The 8,457-nt window shown below is 43.5% G+C and overlaps 1 protein-coding gene across 1 annotated transcript in view; it reads right to left on the bottom strand.

The window, feature by feature from the left end:
- The window catches only part of RBM33 (RNA binding motif protein 33), a 164,448-nt gene that overhangs the window by 150,683 nt on the left and 5,308 nt on the right, over positions 1 to 8,457 (bottom strand). Inside the window, exon 3 of the mRNA XM_025197781.1 lies at positions 7,447 to 7,525. Coding sequence (XP_025053566.1) covers positions 7,447 to 7,525 — 79 coding nt within the window. The remainder of the gene's footprint in view (positions 1 to 7,446; positions 7,526 to 8,457) is intronic.

The raw sequence follows: 8,457 nt of genomic DNA, 5'->3' as shown, positions 1-8,457 counted from the left end.
TGCGTGCAGCCCGGGGCCTCCCTGTCGCTGCTCCGGACAGCCCTGCGCAGGCTGCGAGCAGCTGCAGCAGGGAGCGCCAGCAATGGGGTGGGTGAGGGGCCGCTTTCCCCCATGCTCAGCACCAGCTTCTTCCCTGCTGGCGAGCAGGGGGTTGGGGCTGAGCACTGCCCCCTGCCTGTACCACGGGGCTGGGGGGCACTGGGTGTGAGTGGGATGGAAGCCAGTGGGAGCACGGGGCCCACAATGGTGCCCCAGGGCAAGCGACAGCAGGGCCCAGAGCAGGGTGACAGGGGTAATGTAGTCTTTTATTACAGCTATTTGGGTAATGCTCTGGATGTGAAAAGTTCTTAGGAGTTATGCCAGGGAAGGGCAAAATGCGGCCTGGGGGCTGGATGTGGCCCCCAGGCTATTCTATCTGGCCCATGGGGCCCCTAAAAATTTAGAAAATTAATATTTATCTGCCCCTGGTTACCTATCATGAGGCCGTTGATGGCTTGCCAAAACTGGGTAAGCAGCCTTCCGCCCAAAATAATTGCCCGCCCCTGTACTAGTGGCATCCTGTTATCAGCTACAGAATAGGGGTGCACTGCTAAGATTTTTTGGCCCAATACTGATGGCCCATTATTAACCAGCCATATCAGCCAATACCAATCCAATCGGCAATATGCAGCCCAGCAGCTTGGAAAGCAGTGTCCAGCTGGTAATTCTGTTGTGGGGAAGGCAGATTGAGGCCCCCACGGGGAGGTAAGGGGCCCCACCCCACCATAGCCTGCCTGACCCAGCCCCATTTCCCCCCTCATCATGGAGGTCTTCATCTGCCTCCCCCACACCCTTTCCCCCTCTGTCCCCCACAGACTTGCTCACTGGACACTGCTCTCCAATAAAGATAATTTTTCAAAATTATTCTCACCACAAATGAACTCTTAGATCTCATTAAAATGAATTAATCACTGGACTGGAAATGGGTCACTACCTAGAACCAGTGATTAATACTCAGCTACATTTATATGGAGGAGGACAATGTTCACGCAGTAATTCACACGCATGCTTATATGTATGCTTCGAGAGAATTAATTGTGAAAATCTGAAGAAACTGATGATCAAAATTTAGTGGGATGAAAAGTTTAGAAAGAACACAAGGAATTATTTAAGAGTTTCAGAAGGCAAAAAAATCAGTTCTATAAATCAGAAGAGAAGGATGACTGATCCAAAAACCCATGTCTGTTAAGTGGTAAAGTTAAATTACAAGTCAGAAATAAAATAGAAATGGAATGAACGGAAGGGGGAGGGTGAAAGGCAAATGACAAATGGATCAAGTGTATACAGATGCTAATGGGATGGAGTTGCAGCTTGTCTGAGGGGGAGGGGGACTCCCACCGCTGTGCAGACCACCAAGGAGGAATACTCTGCTCTGGTCCGGACCTGCAGAGAGCAAGCCAGAAAAGCCAAGGCTGTGATGGAACTCCGGCTAGCTACAAATATCAAGGACAATAAAAAGTCTTTTTTTTAGATATGTTGGGAGCCAGAGGAAAAGCAAGGGCAACACTGGACCCCTGCTAAACCAGATGGGACAACTGATAACTGATGCCCAGGAAAAAGAAAACTTGCAAACCAAGCAAATGGGTACTTTGTCAGTTTTTCACCAGTCCCATGGGATGGCCCTGCTCACTGTGGGTCAGGGAGGCCCAGGTGAGGGAGATTCCTTGCCCTCCATTGAAGCTGACCTCGTGAAGGAACACCTTGACAGGCTGGATACCTTCAAGTCAGCCGGCCCTGATGGGTTACACCCAAGGATACTCAGGGAGCTGGCAAGCATCATAGCTCAGCCCTGGCACGGATCTTTGAGAGCTCTTGGCACTCTGGTGAAGTGCCCAAAGAGGCCAATGTTGTGCCCATCTTCAAGAAAGGGAGGAAAGTAGATCCGGCAAACTACAGGCCCATCAGCCTGACCTCTATCCTCAGGAAGGTCTTGGAAAAGATCAACAAAGAGGCCATCCTTAACAGACTAGCTGAAGGCAATATACTGAGGGATAGATACCCAGCATGGGTTTGTTACGGGTAGGTCTTGCTTGACCAATCCCATTTCCTTCTATGACCAGGTGACTTATCACCTGGACAAGGGGGAAGAGATTGATGTCATATCTTGACTTGAAAAAAAGCCTTCAATCTGGTATCCACAATCACTTCTTGGCTAAACTGGCTAGCTGCAGCCTCGACCTCACCACGATTCGCTGGCTGGGGAATTGGCTCCGCGGCAGGACCCGGAGGGCGGTAGTCGACGGGAGCCAATCGTCTTGGTGCGCGACCACCAGTGGGGTCCCTCAAGGCTCTGTCCTAGGGCCTATAATAGTTAACATCTTCATCAATGATGTGGGCATTGGTGTCAGAAGTGGACTGGCCAAATTTGCCGACAACACCAAACTCTGGGGGTAAGGCATCCGCACCTGAGGACAGGAGGGCAATCCAGGCAGATCTTGACAGGCTCATAAAATGGGCGGATGACAATCTGATGGTGTTCAACATCGAAAAATGCAAGGTTCTCCACCTTGGGAGGAAAAACCTGCAGCATGCTTATAGGCTTGGCAGTCGTACACTGGTTAGCACTACACACGAAAGGGACTTGGGGGTCATGACTGACCACAAGATGAACATGAGCCTTCAGTGTGATGCTGCGGCTAGTAAAGCGAGCAAAACCTTGGCTTGCATCCATAGATGCTTCTGAAGCAAATCCCAGAACGTCATTCTCCCCTTGCACTCAGCCTTGGTGAGGCCACAGCTGGAGTACTGCGTCCAGTTTTGGGCTCCACAACTCAAAAAGGATGTGGAGAAGCTCAAGAGGGTGCAGAAGAGAGCCACGCGCATGATCAGGTCAGAAAAACAGACCTTATGATGAGAGGCTAAGAGCCATGGGACTCTTCAGCCTGGAAAAGCGCAGGCTCAGGGGTGATCTGGTGGCCACCTATAAATTTATCAGGGATGCTCATCAGGATCTGGGGGAATGTCTGTTCACCAGAGAGCCCCAAAGGGTGATGAGATTGAACAGTCACAAACTCCGCCGCGACTGACTCAGGCTGAACGTAAGAAAGAAGTTCTTCACTATCCGAGCCCCCAAGGTTTGGAATAGACTGCCACCGGAGGCGGTTCAAGAACCCACTTTGAACGCCTTCAAGACACATTGGATGCTTATCTTGCTGGGATAGTATGATCGCTGCTGACTTCCTGCCCCTGGGACAGGGGGCTGGACTCAATGATCCTCTGGGGTCCCTTCCAGCCCAAATGTCTATGAAATCAAATGGAGCAAATGAATATACAATTAGAAGTTATAAAGTAGGGAAAGTTTATAAATAAAACTATGAGCATTAAGGGGGAAAAAAATCTCATCTAGTAAGCATGCATAAGAACACTAAAGAGTGGAGATTTCTTCTTTTAACTACTAAGGAACAAAATAAATCCTAGCCATGTTGTATGCCCACTACTAAATGGAAATGGTAAAATTGGTAGTAATGATGCAGAGAAGGAAGATGTTTAACAAATTAATATTGGAATTCACCCACGTAACTATTGGTATTGGTCAGTTATCCCGACATCAATCCCAGGCAAAGTAATAGAAAGACTGATAAAGAATTAAAAGATAGACATATACTTAACACCAAAAACTTCTAATTTCTATTTTATGAAAAAGTAGGCCTTGTTAATCTAACAATTTTACTTCAATGAGATTCAAGTTTGGTTGATAAAAATAGCTGCATACACATACTATTGTCAGACCTTTGTAGGTACTTAACTTAGTACTGCATGACACCGTGATGAAAAATTAACAATGGACAATATCAAAAATTCATGTCAAAGAGTTAACTAGATCTATAAAAGCAGTCATCAATGGAAAAACACCATATAAAGGTGTTTTACAGTGGGGTTCTAGCTCAGTCATTACTAGTGCCAAAGCTATTCAATGTTTTCATCAATGATCTGAACAAGCAAAAATCACTGCTCATAAAAGTTGGGGATGACAAAAATGAGTAGAGTAGCAAATAATGAGACAGACAGTCAGCAATCTATGGCCTGCAAAGCCACTGAAACTAGCCCAATGGAGAAATTGTAGGTGATGGAGAGCACCACAGAACTTACTTGAAGGTTGAAGAAAATACCTCCAAGGTCTGACAGAGTTTTTAATCTAATAGAGAACTTCATATCAAAAAGTATGACTGACTTGAGTTCCTAGTCATGAGGAAAAATAAAGAAAAAATAAAATCAAACCATGAAAAAGCACAGACGTTCCATACACGGGACAGTTAACTACAGAAACAAACTGTCATAGGTAGGGGTGGATTCACTACCCTCTGAGGTCTTCAAGTCAAGTCTAGACATCTTTCAGACAGACATGTTTTTCTTAAACACAAGCTCCTGGGCTCTATGCTAGGTACCTAGATGAAATTCAATGGCCTGTGATACACAAGTCGAATGAGATGGTGTAATGGTGACTTTTGCCCTCAAACTTTATGAACTGAGCAAGCCTCATTAAGCAAGAATAGCAGTGAAGAACGAAGTGTTTCAGAATGGCAATGGTAAAAAAATCTAAAGGAAAACAAATTCCAAGAACCTTATCCCATTAATCTTCTGGAATGCTCCCTAGATGTCTTCCTGGGGCCTTCCAGCTCCTGGTTATCACAAGCCAATGTCAAAGGAAAGGTAAAGCAGTCAAAGAATTCAAAGGCATTATATCTTTAGATTTGACTAAACAAGGATTAAAAAAGTAGCAGAATGGGGGTTGAGTCAAGGATGCAAGTAAAACTACAAGAGTTTAATTTCTTAGAAGCTGTTTTTACCATTTTCTTAAAAAACACCTTACTACATGTTACTGTGACAACCCCCTCTCCCATATTATGAAATAGCAAGGTCTGAAGCCTGAATCTGCTGTCATGTAGTGAATATTGCTACACCCTATTAATAAAAAGTAATAAATCATTTTGCTATGGAATACCTTACTAAATATTAGGGGTGTGAAAAGTTAAATGGTTAATCGTTTAACCAAGAAGCCCAGTGATAACCAGTTATCTTACTGGTTACTGTTAAGCATGGGGTGGAGCGCAATCTGGCAGGGAAGCAATGCAGTGCCCCAGAAGTGGCAGGGCAGGCAGGAGGGGATGGGGAAGGACAAAGGGAACTAGTACTCATAAGCCTATGAGGTTAAAGAGGAAATAAGCAGGCAGCCTAATGACTCAATTAAGCAATTAGCTGCTCTTTCACAGGTACTCTCTTCCTCTCAGCCTGGAGCTTCAGGTGGGTTGTGGTATCTGGCTGAGCTTGCCACAGCCTCCTTCCTCCAGTCAGAGGGCCCTGGGAGCAGCTCCCAGCAGCAGCTGTCAGAGCTGCTGTGTTATGGATTAACTGTTTAACCAACATAACTAGAGGAGGTTAAATGGATAATTTTTAAACGATTGTTACATCCCTACTATGTAATCCGAGTTCTTCTACTGCCTTAAGTTATGAGCAACCAGCAATAAAATTTATAGCAGAAAATTTTATAAATTGCATGAATAAAACAGGCTACCATAGCTGTATTTTCCCCTTAGTGCTGAGAAGCTACTGTTTCACATGATAAATAAAACAAAAAAATAATGAAGCACAATGACAATGAAGAGGTTCTTTACCCCCCCCCCCCCCCCCCCACACACACACACACACTTAACCCTTCTAAAAAGCTGAGCACTTTTTGGTTTTGGACTCCTGATTCTTTTTAAAAGAAGTTTCACTGAGAAGAAACTATGAAACTATGAATTTGACTATAAGAAGTTCATAAGGAAGTGCTCTTCTTCCCCTCCTCCCCCATAAATCTTAAAACTGCAAGGATAGTGGCAGCTGTGAGGGTAGAATAAAAAGAAAGCTAGTCATCCTTTGGAATGCCACCTATTAATTCCCAGAAGAAGGAACTGGAGTGAAATTAAAATCAAATCAAATCAAATCTGTTCTTTTCTTTATTTACTAGAAGCAAAGACTGCAAATTAAGAACCTGAGTTTCCTGCTCAGGGCATTGACAACTTCCACCATCCTCTCCTGAGCCATGGCAAAAGGGATACAATTAATTCCCTTGAAACAAGTACTACAACTAGTAAGTGATATACTTCTAGGTTAACACAGTAGGAAAAAAGCTTACAGTAGATAACAATTTTTTAAATAACTATAAACAGCATGAACGATCAATGAAAAGCATTAAATCAATTTGGAACTTGTAGTGTAGTGAAACCAGTTAGAATACAGTTGAAGTCTGAACAAATCTCCATGCTAGTATGGGAAAAGCTAAACAGTTTTTTGCCAAATAGCTTGACAACTGTAGTTGGGGTGTAAAATTTACAGTAAGCAGCATGCCTCTGCCTCCCAATTTATCTTGAAAATAATATTGCCATTTGTAAACAGAAAACTGAATTACATATAAAAAAAAAAACAACATTCTTTCCCCAAAACAAAGATGATCAAAACATTAAAAAAACCGACACACAAGCTTAAAGGCTAAATTTAAATACACGCGCATACCTACACAAAGCTGGCAAGCGCTAAAAAAAGAAAGTTATTAACAGTTTACAGCCACTATTGAGAATAAGTTATTATTACATAAAGGAAGCTAAATTGCAGTCAAAAAGCTGACTGCAAAATGTTATGCTTGCTTCCATATTGCACATCTGTTCATGCCACTACACTATGTGTTCTTCACAGTGTAGCAGGCAAACTGTGTTATACTAAGGCTTTCAGCCATAGTCCAGGCGTTCCCAGAACTAAGCAATAGAATTGAACAGAGCACCTTCTGTGGCACTGAGAGACGAATGTGCTGAGATCAGGCACTAGGCAAGCAAAGCACAAGTTTCCCTATAAGGAATGTGGCTGGCAGTGCCAGGGGACTGGTGTACCATATAAGGAATGCTTGGCACAGAGCCAGGGGACTGGACAATTTGGGATGAGAAAAGTTACAAAAGTGATGGACAAAAAGGAACACGCGTGTTTTGTTGCCACCCTGGGGAGACAGGAGCAACCTTGGAATTCTTGTTTGAACAACAAGGAACCAGAAACTAACATCCCACACACCCAGCAGAGGATATAAGGCCGGTACCACCAAAGGTCACTGCTGTAATGCAATACGACCTGGCAAGCGGTTCCTTAGACAAGGAGGAAACCTGTAATAAAGCCTAGAGACTACTACTGAAGTTCACTTGATACCAAATCGAATGAGGGGCCATGTCAATTCTTGGGGGTCTCTGGCAAAAAGAATTCTAGGGGCAACACATAGCAGGTATATACCGGTTACAATTTAGCATCTGCTGACATGCATGTAGCAGCCAAAAACTTAAATCAGTATCCGAAACTGCAATCTTAAGAATTAGAAAAACTGCCAGCTCAAGAAGCCAGGCTAATACAATTCAATATAGTGTCTGAATGCCAACATTTTTTAATTACCTGTCCCAGTCATCGTCTCCAGTTCTTCTCCTCCAAGACCTTTCTGCACCAGGCTTATCAAACTGATCAAAGTCATCATCTGTAAAGAAAAAGACTAGATTTAAACAAATTCTTACTCGCATATTAAGGGTGCACATGAAGCAGTTTCCCCAATTCTGATGCAATGGTTTCTGTTCAGGGATTGATGCTATGTTCTTTTGGTTTTATAGCAATTTCTTCAGAAAAATTCATGTTAAATTATTAGCTAAATAATGTGCCTTAATATTTTCTTAATTACCAAAAAATGCCTTAAGATGCACAAGATTCCTAATGTAGGAATGCAATGTTGGAGACACTGAAGGTAAGCAAGAGTATGTTGGCCCACTGTTGCAAAGAGGTTTGCAAACAGTTCCTAATTGTAGGATGACACTCCATTTTGGGAAACCAACCTAAGAACATGCTTACCTTTCACTTCTCAACAATTAAAAAAGCTTGGGGTGATCTACTAAGGAGTATTTTAAGTTCCAGTTCTGTAAATGGGGATAATGTTGCAGCTCTAAAATCAAAGTCTTCCATTTATCTACAAGGCAAGAGAAACATGCTGCACCCATTTGTTCTCTTCATGGTGCCCTTCACAGGAGCTCTCTCTGAAGAGAAAACAGTTGTTCACCTCCATCCAACTGGACCAACATGTACAGCAACAAACAGGCTACACAAAAATTTGGTATTTATGATCATTTTAATGGCTTCTATGCAGGCAAACAAAGGTTCAAACACAAATTGTTGGACTAGCAGAGGAGTAAAGATAGTCTGTACTCCTCATGTCAGAACAATCCGTTCCTTCCAGACTTACACAGGCAACCCCCACTTAATGCTCTGAATTGGTTCCAGAAAAACTGAGCACTAAGCGAAACTGTGCTAAGCAAAACCCATTTGCCCATAGTAATGAATGTAAATATAGGTTATTGGTTACCACGGCTTCTTGCCGCCGCTGCCTCTCCCCATTAGCCCGCTTGCCGCCCCAGTCCCCCA

Source organism: Alligator sinensis, unplaced genomic scaffold (genome assembly GCF_000455745.1).
Source record: "Alligator sinensis unplaced genomic scaffold, ASM45574v1 scaffold601_1, whole genome shotgun sequence".
NCBI classification, from domain to species: domain Eukaryota; kingdom Metazoa; phylum Chordata; order Crocodylia; family Alligatoridae; genus Alligator; species Alligator sinensis.
This window is presented reverse-complemented; position numbering and strand designations above follow the sequence as displayed.